General features: G+C 35.0%; 1 protein-coding gene across 3 annotated transcripts; it reads right to left on the minus strand.

Moving 5' to 3' along the window:
• Positions 1-884: 884 nt before the first annotated feature.
• LOC149547916 (zinc transporter-like protein) lies at positions 885-12,004 on the minus strand. 3 transcript variants are annotated; one of them, XM_089791964.1, is made up of 2 exons: positions 8,546-12,004; positions 885-1,249 (listed from the first exon to the last, which is right to left on the minus strand). In XM_089791964.1, exon 1 carries the CDS (start codon positions 11,604-11,606, stop codon positions 8,610-8,612), a length of 2,997 nt encoding a protein of 998 aa, XP_089648090.1. In that variant the 5' UTR covers positions 11,607-12,004; the 3' UTR covers positions 885-1,249; positions 8,546-8,609. The 3 variants fall into 3 exon arrangements, with proteins under 3 accessions (XP_089648090.1, XP_089648088.1, XP_089648089.1); XM_089791962.1 differs by lacking the exon at positions 885-1,249 and adding an exon at positions 2,736-3,370 and having other exon boundaries at positions 8,546-12,003; XM_089791963.1 differs by lacking the exon at positions 885-1,249 and adding an exon at positions 5,175-5,836.
• Positions 12,005-19,450: the final 7,446 nt, after the last annotated feature.

Raw genomic sequence — 19,450 nt, forward strand, 5'->3', positions numbered from 1 at the left:
ATCAACTATAAAAATAAATATTTTTGCTAGTGATAAAATTGCTAAATTATTGAATGAATAAAATGTTTCAAAAAAAAAAACTATGAACAAAGGGTTTACCAACATGTGTTTGAAGAGGGTGTAAAGCTCTCAAGACCCTAGATTATCACAGATACAATGTTGAAATATCATTGAGTTGAACATCTAAAATTATTTTTGAGATAGGTTGGTTCTTCTCACATCATTTTAATTTTTATATCTTTGATTAGATCTCAATATATAGATATCAATGTCATAAAAGAAGAATATTTAGCACTTCTATTTGACTAATGGTTCATCCCTTATTATTGGCAACTCTTGAGATACGTAATAATACTACCCCTTTATTAAAAAAAGGTGACTACAAACAAAGTAACCACCAAAACCACATCCCCCAAATTCCCTTCATATACCCCGTCAAAAGCTAAAATGTCATTTCCCAAATTCCTCTTATACCTGTCATAATTATTTACCGAATTTCTTAAGACAATGTCTCCGGCTCAATGGAGTTGTAATAATTATCTTTGACTTTAATAACATTTACATGCTTCAGTTTTAGTAACATATTATTAAAATTAAGAAAATACTAAAATATAAACATATATTTTAACCATTTGTTTGACAAATCTAATAAATACATGGCATCTCTTTAGGTTTATTTTGGTATTGTATTCTAGACAATTTAAACTCAACATTATCCGTGTCTATAACATGTATTTTGCTATTTAACCAATTGTAGTTTAACAACTTGGTTTATTTTTGTTATAAACTACAACATTGGAACCTCAAAATCACCACAATCATTATACTAAAGAGGAAAGAAGGAACATATAATATTTTGTTAATAATGGAGATGAAAATATGAATGAGCCCAGAATGAACAAAGACAGTAAATCTTTTAATAAAGATTTGTTTGATAAAACATGGTGTAAGGAAGGATTGTAGCTCCAAAATCTACGAACAAGATGGATGAATAGTCATCTTCCATTGATATTCTTAGAAAGCTTTTCCTTCGATTGACGTAATGATTGGTAGGCTTCATGTTTTTAATTGCAATCTCTTCCAGTTACTATCTCCAATAGATGCTGTTTGTTGTTTTGTAGACAATAATGCTTCTATCATATCAAATGAATAAAGTTAATTTGAAACTTATTTTTGTGTGTAGGATTTCTCGATCTTCTGTTATGTCTGCTGGTCCATTTTTCACGTTGATTGCTCAACTCGTTCAAAGCTGGTAGGTGAAATACACTCATATAAGTACCTTTCAATGTCATGCTTAGCATAGCAAAACTTAAAATAAAATTAGTTTAAAGAAGAATGGGATGGATGAAATATAAACATAACCAAATTGTCATTTTCCAATGGAAAAAATTCAATCTCCAATGTTCCAATTTCTCCAAGGCGTGACTTAATATCTGAAGTAAATCCAAGATGCTTTCAAGTTTATGACATAGTCAAGTCCTTTGCCATATTGCTCATTAATTATTATGTACGAGTCACCCTCAACGAGCACGTCTTAACATCATGATAATAAACTCCATAGAAACTCTTCTAGAATGAACAGCAAGAAATACATGCATTGCGGGGAACTGGCATCTTTAAAAATCTTTAAAATTTATACTTAAAAAGTCTTCCATGAAATAACTTTCAACGAGCAATTTTATTATCGCACTTAATTTGCCAAATTAGCTAAGCAATTCTACAACGTAAACAATTACAGAAATGACTCATTAGCTGTAAGATAATATTTTATCTGGTGGCCATTTTTTCACAATTCCAGGTGACTATATCTTTTTAAGAACCTAAGACAGGCTCATCTCAAGTTTATGGCCCTTTTCTTTCATAGCTCATCTCATTGAACTCTGGGCTGGTGAGAATTTCTTTAGCTCTCGCCACCACACTAAATCCAGACACAACCTTATAGCTACATGCACAAGCACTTCCAACACGCTTAATACATAGTCATTGCAATATAGTTAGGTGGAGTTGCCACTGAAGCTATTTCCATTATCACTCCAACATGAAGTTTGGGAAATGGGCAGTACAAACCTTGAATCACTTGAAACCTGCCCGAAAGCTTTTGGCATGCCTACATTTATCGGTATATAAGACATTTGGAAACACTGACATTGCATATCTTGCACTCTTTTTCACTTGCATGTTAGATATTTGCAATGCCTACACACCTTTCTGGTTGTGAGAAGGATCTGATCTCGCATCGTATAAAGGCTACAAAATGAGAAAGTAGTGCAAAGAGTAAAGGGTTTTTGTATGATCTCTCTCTTTTTTCGAATTCCCATAGGGGAATTATGTAGGCTTCAAGTTAAGAAGAGTAGCACTTCTCAAACATTATTTCGAGGCCTGTTTTAAGTTTGAAATGTAGCCATGCTCCTCGGCTACACCATTTCTTCAATTTAGTTCCAGTCAATGCTTGAGGGCTGCTGGCAGATTACGTTTTGTACGTAGCTTTTTGTAGGGCAACATGTTTTCCTATGCTGGCCCTTCAGCTCTCACTTGTTAACGTTTTCATGTTAATGCTCATAGTATTGTAAGTTTTCTTTTCTTAACCATGTATTTTCCCAGGTGTATAACGTGTTGATAGTTATGAATTCCTCAAATACACAGCTTTTCCTCAAATTATTCTACTCCCAATATTAGCATAATAACAAAAATCAACATAAAAGCAACACGCATCTAAATGACCATTCTAGCTAATATAGGTATGAAAATTGCCCTGCTATCAGTAATGATTGTCATATATATTCTTTTGTATAACAAGTGAAAATGTTTCTTCCAGGGAGAATATAAAACATGATATTTCAGAGCACATGTAATAGCTCATCCGGCAGTATCAGCCATCAGCTCAAACAAAAACCTGTCTATCAATTCTTACTTTTTCTGACATCCATCTCTGCAAGTAAGCACAATATATGCCATTGTTGTATAATGGTACTCGTCAAAGAACAGACAAATCCTGGACAAGAACTGTATGGTTCATAAAATAATGGTATTTAACAAAACACAGAACCTCATTCATTTGTTATCAGTCATCCGCTCAAGATAAAACCTATCTATCAATACTTTTTTATCACGGCTGTACTGTATGGCAAAGTAGCACAATAAGAAGTTGCTCTTCAGTGGTACTTGGAAGGCATATGCATCCTGAAACTCCAAGCAAAATTACTCAAAGATAACCCTTAGCAACCAGCCATCTGCCAATGACTGATCGGCTGTGTTCTAGCCATTGATGAAACTCTGCCACCTATTTACATATGAAGCCATAATCCAGACTGCTTCCAAGACACCTAATGGTGAGATTGCTCAGCCAGTTTCCATGATTCTAAATATGGATCTGCAAAGTTCATTCATAATCAATCAGTCAAATGTTACCAACTAGGAGTTTCTCTACATAATCAAATATCTAATTAAAAATAAGATTTTTTATACTTTTTATATAAATTTTGAAGCTCCCTAAAATTTTGCTTTTAGTCTCTCAAATTCAAAACCAGAGATATATCAGACATACAGTCAGAGTCGTCACAGACAAGCAGTAATACATACAACCGCTTCAAGGTGGGGGATGCAGTTTGAAATGTCATGGATGCAATGTAAAATGTAATAGTTCATATTTTTGGTCAGTTGGCCATTTGTGAGGAATACCAGGACGAGGGATCAAAAAATGATGTTGATGATTTAAAAGAATTCATTTGATGATTAAAACTTAAACAGTCAAGTTTCAATTGTTGAAACAAAGACACTTGAACTCAATATTATAATTATTTTTATATTGAACTTGAAGTATACGATACTATAGTTACAAGTTTATAGTGTTTTTGTTGTTTATATGATATTCTGAGACATTCTAATCTTAATTCATGCTTCTGGGTCGCAGACACACGATTATTACATTGTTTTTGTACTAAAAAGCCCAAAACCCCATTTCAAAGAGTTCCCATACTAGTGGACCAGGTCTCGAACCCAAGTCCGAACTGGTAAATTAGTTTTATATCTTATGTTGAAGAAGTCGCAACTCTTGATTGCATGACAGATGTTTCATTAAACTTAATTAGCTGGTAATTATAATACATTTTATTTTATTATTTATTTTTTATTATCTTTATATCTAATTTTATTATAATTAATATTATAATATAATTAAATGCTATTTCAAATGGGGCATCACACTCCACTCTTAAATTGGAGGCTTCTCAACATGCTCAAACCACTTAAAAAATTGGCTAGGATGTTTGATCCATTTAATTTACTTCTTGTTGGTTCCCAAAATTGCAGATTGGAATCCTACGAGTCTTGCCAGCTCGATGCTGGGATATCCAACTGGTTATAGCCAACTTGACAGAACTAAATAGTGCAGTTCGAGTTCCCTGCACTTTTGGCTCTACAAAACCAAGGTGGATGCACCTGATCCTAGACAAAACACTTAGATCCAAGACACTTACAACAGATTGATTAGAATAAGAATGTATTGAAAGTTTCCCAAACGGAAAGGATTACAGAAAACTTTGAACTTGCAAATTATGAACTGAGAATAAATATATGAATGCTTTCAAAAGAATAAGTATAGATTAATGCAACAAATGAATATATTAATTTTCTAAAAGAAAGATATGAAATAATTGCCAACATATGGATTACAAATTATGGAAAATATAATGACCAACATCGAAGGGCGATACAGTCAATATTATAAGTTTAAAACATGCAACTTTATAAAATTCTACGCACATCAATTATAAACAATTTAGTAATCAAGATGCAACAGATCAAATATATGGATGCAATTTTAAAATAGTCAGGAATGTATTTTTAACTCCTGTGGTTCAGAGACAAATCAAACATAGATTCACAAACAATTAAATATTTCTCAATATCTATGATGTTCGATTTTAAAATGCTATAATTGATCCTATCCACTCATCTATCATATAAATTATTTATAAAATTAAAATAATAATTATAAAGGACGAAAGTAAATAATATCTTAACTCTAAAGCTTCATGCAAATAAAATATATATTTCTTACTGATCATGCCAGAAATAAAATTGCACTAGAAACACTCCTTACGAATGATACATCCAATGCAATTTCACTCTAGAATCACATAAATATATTTACTTAATAATCTGAATTCACGAGCTTAGTTCAAAAAATCATTCTTTACCAATAAAAGAATAAAATATATCATAGAGCATATATATATATAACTTGGGTATGTAAAAATTTGTAGGAATATGAATTATGTCTCTTGCATCTGCGGTTTATGTAGAAGTGAAAAAATGCGAAATGAATTGACACGCCTCTTCATGCCACCTAATCTCAACCGCTTGCTAATAAAGTTGTGAGCTTAGTTATTTTAATGAATCATAATGACTCAAAACTATTGGAGACATATATTTGCCTTGTTAAATTTATGGAATGGTCCGAACAAAATGATCTTGAATTGAGTAAGCTCCCGTGCGGCACCAAGGATGTAAATATTTGTTTAATCCCCATGTTTCTCCACAGTGAACAATCCCCTGGAGACTGCATCTACTCCTGGTAACAAGAATAACCTCCAAGCGAACTCGCACATGTCTCCAAAACATTATCAGGTCTCTATACACCAAAATGTCTTGCTGTGTGCAACTGCAATCAATATCATCAACTTCGTACTTGCTTCTAAACCTGGGAATCCCTCTGGATGAAGAACAGCTTCCTGAACATATCATTGGGCTCTCGTATCCTCAAGACTTTCAAATTCAACGTTTTCCTCAGACGCATCTTCACTAGACTCTATCATTCCATCTGTCACACATATTCCTGCAGCAATATTAAGAATATTATCAGATGTTGAGTAAGTCTATAAATCATTGATTGGTAAAAACGACTCAAACTCCTTGCTTTCTTCCGGATGAAAATCAGGCTCGTGAACTTCTTAGTGGTTTTCTGATATTGAGTAAGTCTATAAATCATTGATTGGTAAAAACGACTCAGACTCCTTGCTTTCTTCCGGATGAAAATTAGGCTCGTGAACTTCTTAGTGGTTTTCTTTATTCATTTGTCGTCTCTGCATGATGAATCATAGAATCTAAGTGCTCCGTGCATATCAGACTATCTCCGATAAGTTCACTGAACCTTTTCAAGCACCCCACTGTCATAATGCAACTTATATTCTTTGCTTTGGTCTCAACATATACAATCATGTACTGTTCTTCTGTATCGGGTTGTGCATATTTCTTCCTTTTCATCATTGTTGTACTTGTATTTTCAAATGTATTTTGAACTGTGTTGTGTCTTCTAATACCAGCAATAGACACAGAATCTTCTTCACACAATGCTTAGAAACAGTTTTGGAATACTTAATATGAATTATTAACTTCCGTATTATGATGAATGTCTGATATGTTGCTTACAGCAACCATATCCCAAACATGGATTATAAATACTTGCACTTGTATGGCTTCAGCACTGATAAGAGTTACCGTTTCTTATGTGGTTATATAATACTTATCTGATGCTCTCAATGATATATCTGTGACTATATCCTTTAATAATTCTGCCGAACAATTTCATATACTCGACAGAGAGCCATGGGCTGGGATACTGATGCTCTTCAAATTATCCATGTACCTCTTCTTTTGTATACATGACCCCGTATATGTCTGCCGGAGATGTGATTCGTAATTAAAATGCTAAATGTTTTGTCAGCCCCAACAAGCATTTGATTAGGACTTGGTCTGAAATCCTTAGGACAAGATATTTCCTTGAAGAGAACATATATTTCACTGAGTGAGTAAATCATATCTCCAATATGCTGACCTCTATATGCTGTAGAATATTTTACCATTTACTGAGTGTATCCATGTATCATTATTTCTATGTAGACATTATGCAAGCTGGAGATGCTTTACTCACCTTTGCCAATAGTATTATTTCAATTTATATTCATAGTATTTCAACAAGTTTGGCAAATTGAAGGTAATTCCACTTTATTCAAACAGTGAGTTTGGCTCCTCGTACTTCAATATTGGTAATGATTACCTTGGCAACCTTGTTCATGCTTATAAATCCTTTGATATCATCAATTTTCGACATCATTTCACAAATGGAGACCTAAATTTTTAGGCTCCATCACTTCTGACACAGGTCAATCATGGGGTCGGCTTGGACATATTCTCCTCAATCCTAGTGATGATTTGATTGACTAGGCAAGTCTGAGGTCAATCCTCTTGTTCCTACACCCCACATGGGAGATTTCTACGTTATTATTTAGGTCTAATCCTTTGATTTTGTGTCTCCAATTACCCAGGCAGTTTTTCAATTCAAAAGGGAAAATCACAATCATTTTAATCTCAGAAAGGTGACTTGACGAGTTGTCTTTTCATAGTCTAATATATTGTTTGCATAGGTTGGCCTTTAGCCTATGCAAACAAAGGTACACATGCAATTTTTATTGCTGTTCGCTGGCTGAGTGAACTCCACTCTACCACCTCATGTATCTCATACTATTTGACTAGTTGTGATTAAGGAAGAAAGGGTTTAAACAAATATTAGTACACAACACATGCTAGATTAATATACAAATAGACACAAGACTAATTTATATATATCTAAAACATTTTTTTTAATTGGAAAATGCTATTTTTATAATTGAAAAATGCTTTTTTTAACGAGTTAATAGTTACAGGTATCAGTGACAAACCCAAGACGACAAAAGATGGGAAAAAAAAAGGTAATATATATTTCTCAGAAATAAAGAAAACTAGATAGTAGATACAGATATATTTAATTCAAAGCATGAAATGTGCCTTTTTTTCTCAGGAAAATTAATTTGTTCTTAAAAAAAAGTATGCTTTTCCATATATATTATATAATGATAACACAATATTATATGGATATGAAGAATTACTATTGTTTGACAAAAAGTTACAGATAATGTAAATATGTGGAAATAAAAAACTAGCGTTCGTTGACATTAAGGAGAATTCACAAAAATTAATGTGGATGTGAAGTTATGCAGATTGTTGTCATTATGTTTTATTTAATTGTACTTACCTTCCTGGTCAGAGAATTTATGAGATTTTGGATGACCAAAGACCATAGATCTAATTTGGAGGTCATACAAGTCCCTTCAATGAATTTGGAGCTCTAAGCCTACGAAGAATTGCACCATGATCTGTCCCTGGCAAAGCACCAGCTTAACCAGTCACCCCAGTGGGACAGACTCATTCATAACATCTTACTCTCAAGGATTTTAAAGCTAAAGCTTAGTTTTCCAGTGGGTATATATCAATTGGGTTTGCCTTGTATCCAAAACTATCTAACATTCATTTCCATAGAAGACAAACAATAGTTAGCGCATTTTGATCTCAAGTAATACACTGATAGATGCTTCCCATATGAGGTTTCAAATGCTATATTGTATAGGCCGTAGTAATGAATGTATTGAAACTGACGAGCCAAAAGCCCCAAACAATTCATATCATACTCTGTTCAGTAAACATTGGAAAATTAAACAAAAATCATTACCTGAAGATACCAGGAAGCAGATCAATTCTGAGAGGCTGAAGGTAATTGTGCTCAAAGCCATTGCCTATGAATTTACTGCATATTCCATTTGAAGCGTCAAATCCTTGATTCCAGCATCATGTAGCAGTTGGGATACTTGAGTCCCAATTGAAGACTTATCACTTCCAGCAGAAATGTGAAGATGAAGAGTCCCTACAACTTCCTTGTTTGTGAAGCTCCAAACATGAATATTTTGAAAGTCATGCACACCTTGTATTCTCTGTATATCTTTAAAGGCCTGCTTTATGTCATGCTCATGAACTCTAGGTGCTCTCTGCAACAGTATTTCAGCAGCGTTCCTAAGCAGAGGAATGACAGATGAAATAATCAAAATGGATATGAATATCGAACAGGCTGGATCTGCTATAAGCCATCCTTTATATTTTATCACAAGAGTAGAAGCTACTACTCCCACACTCCCCAAGGTATCAGCAAGTACATGCAAGAAAATTCCTTCCATATTATGATCAATATGACGATGTTCTTTGGATGAATGATTTCCTGCCAAATGACTATGTTTCAAGTGGGAATCACCATGTATATGCTCCAAATGTGAATCGCTATGCACCTGGCTAGGTTTCAAGTGAGAATGACTATGCTCCAAATGTGAATTGCTATGTGAGTGCCTGTGCTCCAAATGAGAATTGTTCTGTGAACAGCTATGCTCCAAATGAGAATTGTCATGTGAATGGCCAAGCTCCAGGTGAGAATGACTATGGCCCAAATGTGATGGAGAATGAGAGTGAGCATGCATATGATCATGATCCTGTTTGTCATGTGCATGGCCATGCTCCGAGTGAAAGTTTCTATGTGAATCACAATGCTCCAAGTGTGAATTGCTATATGAATCACTATGCTCCAAGCGAAAATGGTTATGCCCCAAATGTGAAGGAGAATGAGACTGAGCAGGCGCATGATCATGATCGTGTTCGCAATTGTGATGTTGTTCATCATGGTGAGCTAAGCACACATCTTTTACTCGCTTGTCCGGCATTAAGCCTTCTTTTCTATCCAAATGATCATTTTCACTTTGAATCTGATGACTAAGGTGGCTGTGGCCATCATGTTTGTGTGATGACACCGCTAGTTGGTTCTGCTCACAGGTGATCTGTTCAGCCTGGTTAATATGATCATGTCCTTTACAGTTGCCACCTTGCAAACTTTGATGGTGACTGTCCCCCTCCCCGTGATTGTGGCCTGTGTGTATATGAGATTTGGGATGGCCCTCTTGCATATTAATTTGCCCTTCTTTGTGAGCGTCATGATCTTCATGGAAATTATTTGAGAAACTTAATCCATTTTTCTCAAAACTAACAGAATGCTTGTCCTCTAGGCTGCAGGGAACAGTCTTAATTGTGCAGGTGTGGTGGTGATCATGATCGTGGGTTTCATGCGAATGGGCGTGAGACTGAGTTCCGTTAGAATGAGAACAGCTACCGCCACCATGGGCATGATGGTGCTCCTCGTGAAAAAACACCAACCCCACAATATTTACCAGAAGCCCTCCAACAGAAACAAACAACAAGCTTTCTGTAGAAATTTCTTGCGGATCCAAGATCCTTTCTAGAGACTCCAGCACAATAAGTGAGCCAACAAGCACCAAAAACACAGCATTCACATACCCAGACAAAACCTCAAATCTCCCATACCCATAATTGAACTTACCATTTGCAGGAAGCCGAGAAATATATGATGCATACAGTCCGATCGCAAGGGCCGCACAATCAAACAGCATATGGCAGGCGTCAGAAAGAAGGCCCAGGCTGTTACTCATAAAACCAGAAACAAATTCAACCACCATAAATGCGGTATTGATGAAAAGAAAAATCGCAATTTTCCTCGACTTTCTTTCGCTGAGAATATGATGCAGCGGGTTCTTCACCAAGGATAAAAACGCATCAGACGGATCCGATTCGAGAATTGAGTAAGCCATCCAACTAGAGGGAGATCCCAGATCTCTAACTGCGATCCACAGAATGAACGAACATAATAAAAACCCCAAAAGCGATAACTCGAGGCCTAATACAAGCTCAAGGCCGCACAAGCAGCACACGGTCATAAAAAACGGCTTGGGCGACAAAGCCGGCACCAGGAGCTTCTCTTCACTGTAAGTCTCACCATAAAAGGACGCCACCACGCCCAAAGCCACACTTCCGACCAATACCCCCGAGGAAACATACACAGGTCCAGGGTTCCAATCCCAGATAAAGAAACTAGCCACAGCAAACGGAAAAAGAATTGCGGCAGCAATTGACAGAGAAATCAAGCGTATGCGTCGCTTACCCAGGTGACGAATTGAGCTCCGATTAGCGCAAGATTTCTCTAGCGAAGACATTAATCCCGCCGCCAGTGGCACTGCCAGACGAAACAGCCGATCACATGAGAACGCAGCGGATGAATCATAAGTCCCCGCAGGAAAACAACCGGCGCGATCCCATCCCCGCGACAGAAGAAACGATCCAGTCACCAGAGCAACCAAGCCCCTAATTCGTTTCCCGCGATCCCCTGTTTTTCCCAAAAGTGCTTTCCCCGCTAGGGCACCGGCGAACTCAGCAAGAATGGCCTCCATGGGACCGCAGGCTCTGCAACCAGTGAAGCGGAGGAAAAAGAGGAGAGCCACCATAGCCCCATCCACCACCAGTAGGCCCCTCTGTAGGCCCGTAAGCGGGCGATTCCGTGGAGGGGGCTGCTGCTGTATCGCAGTGAGCACGGCCGACAGAAGAAGCGCCAGGAAGGTGAAGGTCACTGGATGCAGTGAAGTGGTCGTATTGAGCCAATAGAGGGATGCCAGGTGAAGCAGAGTGCAGAGCCATGGCAACCATACTTTGGCCCCTGGTCGCTTGGAGGGAGTCGGAGTAGGTGCAGGGCTGAAAGGAAAGGTCTTTGATGATGGGGTATGAGGGAATGATGGGTACTGGCGAAGGGAAGAGAAAGAAGAAGAAGATGAAATGGGCGCCCGCAGCGGCGGACGGGCGGGCACAGAAAGACGCAGCTGCGTCGTCCGCTCTGCAGATGCCTTCATTACTATTTCTGCCTCTGTAGCTTTGCTGACTGTGATACTTCACTGGGCATTAATTGAAACCAGTAGACAATGATTCAAATTGCTTTTCTTCTCATTTAATCGAACAAAATCAATCCATTCTCGGCCGGCCGAGTGGGCAAAGTGGCATTTTTGTTGACCCGGTAAGGTGTTTAAAATTCGAAGTTTATTGGTTTTCTGAGTGCCAAATGACCCTGGGTATCACAACATATATCGCTGCAAAATTCTTTACAATGGTTAAGTTTACACGTCTGCCATTTTATCTAGTTTTGCATTTATGTGGAGATGAGTTTTGAAAATGTAGTTATGACAGTGTCTGTTATAAACAGAGAGACAATGGTTACAACTTTGAAATTCAATTCTTGTTGTATAACCTAGAAGTGAAGATGCTTCAATATATGGTTATAGATCAAATCACAAAAGTTGGAATCTTAATTTCATAATTTTCCAATTGTATATGATGGGATAGAGAGTATAATTTAGATTTGAAGGCATTCAATGTATGGTTATATTAATTCATGTGGATTCGTTATGTCTTTTGATTCTTAGTGTATGTGTTTTCTTTTATGTACAATCTAGAAATTACAATGGGTTCATTATGTGACTAGCATAGTATTTTGTAAAAGATGGTTTTCACTAAAATTATATAGGATTAATTTTTTATGGTTATAGTAATATTGTATGGATTGGGTTTCATTATTTAGTTTGATTCTTCAAGTTTCATAAAGATAAATGGTATAATTTTGTGTGAAGTTGGATTCATGTACATTTTAAAAGGTTGAGCAATAATGTTGCTAAGATATGTTGCTAAGATATGATTAGAAGTTAATTGTAACTGAATTATAGAATGACAATACAATAAAATATCATGTGCTATAATATTCAAGGAAAATTACCAAGACAACATTTTTTATTTGTTAAAATCTAGAACACAAAGGTATTGAACAACTATGATAGTGATGGCTTTAGAAATCCTTATCTATGATTTGAGTTCAATATGTTACCGAGATGTGTGATATAACCATGCAATTTCATCAAAGATCATCTAACTTTTGAATCAAAGCTACAAATCTAAAGTTTTTTCGACAATGCCTTATAGGTGGAAACTATCAACAAGAAATAATCAATGAACAAGAATTAATGTTCAAACAACAACTCCTATTTAAGGTGAAATCAACAAGAGCATAAGTCAAAGATACATAGTGTGTAATTGACAACACGGTGAATGCCAAAGCATTTTAGAGATCGAGCCTAATCATAAACCAATGTTGCAAAGAAAAAGTGATGCAAATCCCTCTACGAGTTTGCAAAGTTCTAAAAGAGGAGATTGAAAATTTATGGAACATCATTGACAAAAATTTATAGTATAAATTTCCTTTCAATATTCTCATGGGAGAAAGAATTAATTTGTTAACAACAATTAACAATGATAGTTTCAAAATAGACTATTAAGAGTTCATATAGTTAAATGAAAAATATATCAGAAACATGTTAATAAATGCAATAAGGAAGGAATGTCATTATTACAAGCCAAGGAAGTAAAGTATGACAATAGCCTACAAACAATGGTAAGAAAACCACAATATGAGATGCATGTCTGTAAACAAGTGAAAATTCCAATAAAGTATGCTAGGAAGTAAATATAACAAGTGTTGCAATGATCAACAAAATGGGAAAGTTTTCATTTCTAAGTGATTAACTATACTAAGGAACAAACAATAGAGAAAGGAAACATCTAAGCATTAATAAAAGTGATACCTGACCCATAAATAATTATGTCAAATGGAAATGGATTTTCTATTTCAAGATCATAGTGGATCAAACAAGAAAAGGTAATGACAATCATGAAAGTGAAAGATAACACGGTGACAGAGACATGCATTTTGGAGGATAAAAAATTAACAACAAAAATCATTCTACAATGGAAAGGAAGTAAGACAAAATTCAAGCATAAAAACAAATGTTGTTTGAATTCAATAATAGGTGAAAGGTATGAAAGTTACTGCAAATGCAATATGGGGTTTTATTTGTTGGAAGCATGAATGTTGATGATACTTTTATGGGGGAGTATTGTAGAAACATAATTAGATCATTATCACGATGATATGTTACATTCATGACTGTGTTTGTCATTGATGTCAACATAGCAATTTTATGTGGTGTTTGACAGAAGAACAATGGTAAAGATCAAGTTGGTACAAACAAATCATTGAGCATTTTCACTAAGCGAGGTTAAAGGGAGATACTACTAAGTATCTAGTATATGCAACTTACCTTAGAAGCATAAGATATTAAGTCTAGAAGAACTTATGCAAGTTTTGGTGAAGACTATTCTGAGATAGGGTTTACAAAAGCATATTTTGGTAAACTTGTTATATCTCTTAGCAGAATTGATATTCTAAGAATCCAAAGTTAAAGATGTATACAAAACATTCTGGAGATGAAATGGCTAAGCTCTCTCATCATGATTTCACACATACATAAAGTTATTCAAGTTACAAGGTGAAAGATTAATGTTATTGCTAAGTGTAACGTGTTCTTAATGAGGTCCTATAATAATTAATTGAGAAGGTGTAATAGCCAACTCAGGGAATATTTTTAAGGATTCGATACAAAGGAAGGACATTTTCCTTTATCATGGAAGGAGAATATGAATGATTGTAAGAAGCACAAAGAGCGAAATGCAAAGATAAGTAGAGCATAGCAAAGTTGGAGAAAACTTCATTGTCAAGATTTTATTGTGAGATTCGAGGTTTGATATTTAGATCTAAGGTTAGTGACCTGGTCTATAAGGTATGACAGTGATTGATCTAGTTGATAGGATAGAGGAAAGAGTTTAAAGTACAATATAGATGATTATTCTACAAGGAATAATTGAGAAATCAGTTGGACAATGAGTTTAATGGTCTTATCCCAAAAGTTGTTTGGACAATGGATCCTTTTATCTTCTACAAATCCTAACATGGTTGGAATATCCTAACAAGGATTCAAAGTCTCCTAATAGGGACTCATATGTACTAAATGTTGTAATAGACTCCTAACAGGGTCCATCCTCTAACAAGAAATATTTGTATTAGTACATCATCTTGTGGGCATCATTCCCACCAAGGTTTTTCCTTTGATCAAGGGTTTTCCTAGTTAACAAATCTGGTGTAATTATGTATGTGCATCTTGTTATGGTTTTACTTTGATTGAATGGTTAAGATTAATTAAGGTTGATAATTGTTTTAATTAGATAACTAATTCAGCCCCCACCTCTCTATTATCTTGGTGGACTATTATTTATAACAATTGGTATCAGAGCTTTAGGACCTTGAAGATAAAGTTTAACAACTTTGGGAGATCCATGGAGAACATATTCAGAAAGGATAGTGTGAAGTTTGATGGAACAAATTATGATAGCTAGAAGGAAAAGATGAAGACACATCTACTGTGCATGGGTCTAGGATATTCGATCTTAACAAAATCAAAAAAGATAATTATTGTTGAAAGTGCTTTAGAAACTTGTATCAAGGAAGAGAGAGAACTTTCCATGTGTGACACTAGAGCTAAAGAAGCACTATTATCTACACTTCCTAAAATTGAGTATAACTAGGTAAAATTACTTAATACTTCTCATAAAATTTGGAAAGATTTGGAAAATAGTTTTGAAGGTGATGAACATTCTAATAAATTGAGGATACAAAGTTGGATTTGTGCATTTCAAGATGCTAAAATGATGGAAGATGAATCTATAAGAACATATGTAGGTAGGATATCAGAAATTACTGTAGGTATTAGATCTCAAGGAGGAACCAAGGAAGATGATGAGGTTATTTGAAAGATATTGAAGGGCTTGATGCCACCATTTAAGCAAGCAATTCAAATGATACAATTGTTGTTCACAAAGGAAACATTACTTGGGAGACTTGAAGCAGTTGAGAATGAGCTTAGACAATCCAAAGAATTGACTAGAATAGAAATAGCTTTCAATGCCCTATACATTCGACCTAGTTTATCAAGGAGCACAACTGCTAGAGGAGATTTCACCAGCAGTAGCAGATCTGATGAGGATAAAAATATAGGAGTAGCCCTTCTAGTAAGAAGAGAAAAAGATGGCTAGAAAATCTTTAAATGTTGGACTTGTAATGAGTTTGGTCATTATGCATCTAAGTGTCCTAAAAGAGAGAAAAAGTATAAAGGAAATTTCAAACCTAGAAGAGATAGAGATTTTTTGTATGCAAATGAGGAAGATGATTTTGATGAACAAGCAGTAAGTGCTAGTGATGATGAAATAGGATTTGTAGCTATTAAATAAGAAAGTATAGAGAAAATGGCTTTGGTATCATAGGTTGAAAAAAAAATTGATTGGATAATTGACAGTGCTTGTTCACATCATATGGTTGGTGATATGAACAAGTTTTTTGACTTCAAAAGTCATGATGGAGGCATTGTTAGAGTTGGAAACAATGTAGCTTTCCATGTTAAAGGTATTGGATCTAAAACTCTTGATGCTAAGACTAACACTAAGGATGTATATTTTGTTGATGGTTTGAAACACAATCTTTTGAGTGTTGGACAACTAGTAAATAAAGGTTATTAGTTACAATTCATAAAGAAGACATGCATGATTAGAGACAAAGATGGAAAGGTAATTGGAACAAGAACTAGATCTAGAGGTAATATATTTCAGGTAAATCCCACTGAAATGACATGTTTGGTTGCAAAGGTAGATGAAAGTTGGTTATGGCATAAGAGATTTTGTCATATAAACTTTGACAACATTGTGAAAACTAGTAGTATGTTTGCAATTAGAGATTTGCTTAAGATTGTAAAGCCTGCTAACACAATTTGCAAGGAGTGTGTATTGACAAAGCATAACAGAACTTCTTTTCCTTGCAAGAAGTTTACTACTACAAAAAAGTTGGAGATTGTAAACATAGATCCTAATGGTCCTGTAAAGACTGAAGGATTTTATGGCGAAAGGTATTTCATGATCATTGTTGATGACTTTTGTATAATGATGTGGGTTGAATTTCTTAAAGAAAAATTTGAGGCATTTGATAAGTTCAAGACATTCAAGAATAGAGTTGAGAATGAATCAAGTATGAAGATTAAATGTTTAAAATTAGATAGAGGAGGAGAGTTTACCTCAAATGAGTTTAACATCTTTTGTGAAGCTAATGAAATCAAAAGACAATTTTCAGCTCTAAAAATCCCTGAACAAAATGACATTGCAAAGAGAAGAAATAGGCCAGTAACAGAAGCAAGAAAAGCTATGTTAGCTGAGAATGATGTATCCAAGATGTTTTGGAGAGAAGCTATGAATATAGTAGTCTACACTATGAACAGAGTGCAAGTCAGGAAAGACACTGACAAGACCCCTTATGAACTATGGTTTGGTCACTCACCTACAATTAAATATTTCAAAATTTTTGGTAGCAAATGTTAAATCAAAAGAGATGATGAGGTTGGTAGAGTTGATGCTAGAAGTGATGAAGGTATGTTTCTTGGTTATTCATTGAAAAGCAAAGCTTATAGATGTTATAATCTAAGAACTAAGACTATTTTTGAAAGTGCAAATGTAACAGTTGATAATAAATTCAAAATACAAGAAAGAGTAGTTGATTACAATTATGATGATGAGAATGTTGTTACTAGACTAAGGAATGATGAAGTATTCTTTGAAACTTATAATGATTTGCAAAATGAAGGTGACCAAAGCTAGGAACAAAGCTTAAAACCTTCAACACTAGAGCTAAGAGTTGAGATAACAACTCCTACTTCTGGTAAGAATATGACAAAGAATCATCCACCAGAGTAGATCATTAGAAGAAGAGATAAAGGTGTGATGAAAAGAAGTAGAATCAATGAAGAACTATGTTTGATAGCTCAAGCTAAACCAAAGAATGCAAATGAGGCATGTAAAGATTACTATTGGAAGCAAGCTATGAAAGAAGAATTGGATCAGATAGTGAAGATAGAGGCATGGGAATTGGTGCCTAGACCAATAGACAAGAATGCGATAGGAACAAAATGGGTATTCAGGAACAAGATGAATAAACAAGGTGAAGTTGTAAGGAACAAAGCAAGATTGGTATGTAAAGGTTACTCATAGATATGAAACCTATGCTCATATGGAAAGAATAGAAGCAATAATGTTATTCTTAGCCTATGTAGCACATAAGTAATTCAAAGTGTATCAGATGGATGTCAAGCCAGCATTTCTAAATGGAGAGCTTGAAGAAGAGGTATACATAGAATAGCCTAAAGGTTTTCCTTTAACAAATGAAAAAGGCATGGTGTGTAGATTGACAAAGACATGGTATGTAGATTGAAGAAAGAATTGTATGGCTTAAAGTAAGAACCCATAACTTGGTATGCAAGGTTGACAAACATTTAATAAAGCTTGGATTTAGCAAAGGTATGGTAGGTAGTAGTCTATACTGGAAAGAAATAGATGATGGAAAGATGGTTTTGGTAATATTTGTTGATGATATCATATTTGGAGGAAATGATGATGAAAGTGACAAATCTGCAAAAGAAATGAAGAATGAATTTGAAATGAGCATGATAGGAGAGATGAAATACTTCCTAGGATTACAATTATGTAGGATAAAGAAGGAATCTTTATTTCTCAGACTAAGTATTTGAAAGATCTATTGAAAAGGTTTGGTTTAGAAATATGTAAACTAGTTGGAACACCTATGGTAATTGGACACAAGTTATCTACAAAGGATGAGACACCTACTATTGAGAAGAAGAAGTAAAAATCTATGTTTGAAGGGTTGCAATATTTAACTCACATAAGGCTAGATATAGCAAATGCAATTGGAATAGTTGAGAGATTTCAAGCTGATCCTAGAGAAGCACATTAGAATCAATCAAAAAGATATTTAAATACCTAAAAGGAACACCAGAGTTTGGATTGTGATATGAAAGATCTAATGATTTCACTTTATATGCTTATACTAATGTTGATTGGGCATGTAATATGGATGACAAAAAGATCACCAATGGTGGAGTCTTCTATCTTGGAGGAATATTGGTTTCTTGGTTAAGCAAGAAGTAGGACTGTACCTCACAAAGCACAATAGAGGCAAAAATGTTGCAGCAATGAACAATTGTAATCAATTTGTTTGGATGAAGTAGATGCTAAAGGATATAAGGATAGAATTCAATGAACCTATTGTCATAAATTGTGATAACACAAGCACATTGAATATTCTAAGAATCTAGTATTGCATTCTAAGACTAAGCACATTTCTATCAAATATCACATGTTGAGACAGAAAGTTGCAGAAAAAGAAATTAGATTGGATTATGTAAGCACCGAAGAGTAGATTGCAAATATTTTCACAAAGCCTCTTCCCAAAGAGACTTTTGAGTATTTGCAAGGTATGCTAGGGGTTATGCCCCTTCGTACATCAGAGTAGAAGATGCAAGAGTTCATCAGTCTAGTGTTACTGAGCACTATTGTATCTCTAGAGTGAATGTTGATGCTTCTTATATGGGGGTGTAGACGCTCAAAAATGGTTTGCATCTACGACTTCATCACTTCTTCATACTAATTTGTCCCATTTTCTAATTCTACTAACTTTGATCTTTTGGCCAGATTGACCATATTTTGTCATTTGTATCCCCTTTCACATCAATTTCATATGAACTCGGAATCACCCCAAATCAACCTAGAATCACTCGAAATTAGTCCTAATCAACTCGAAACATATCAAACATCTCAAATCAATCATCATTTATCCGCTCCTAGGCATTGTTGTGGCTTTCAATGCCTTGGAAACCTATCAACTTATCAATCTTATCAATCTGACCTTAGTACTGTCACGACT

This window comes from Cupressus sempervirens, chromosome 7 (assembly GCF_028749045.1).
Source record: "Cupressus sempervirens isolate cs-2001-9-10 chromosome 7, ASM2874904v1, whole genome shotgun sequence".
Classification (NCBI taxonomy): domain Eukaryota; kingdom Viridiplantae; phylum Streptophyta; class Pinopsida; order Cupressales; family Cupressaceae; genus Cupressus; species Cupressus sempervirens.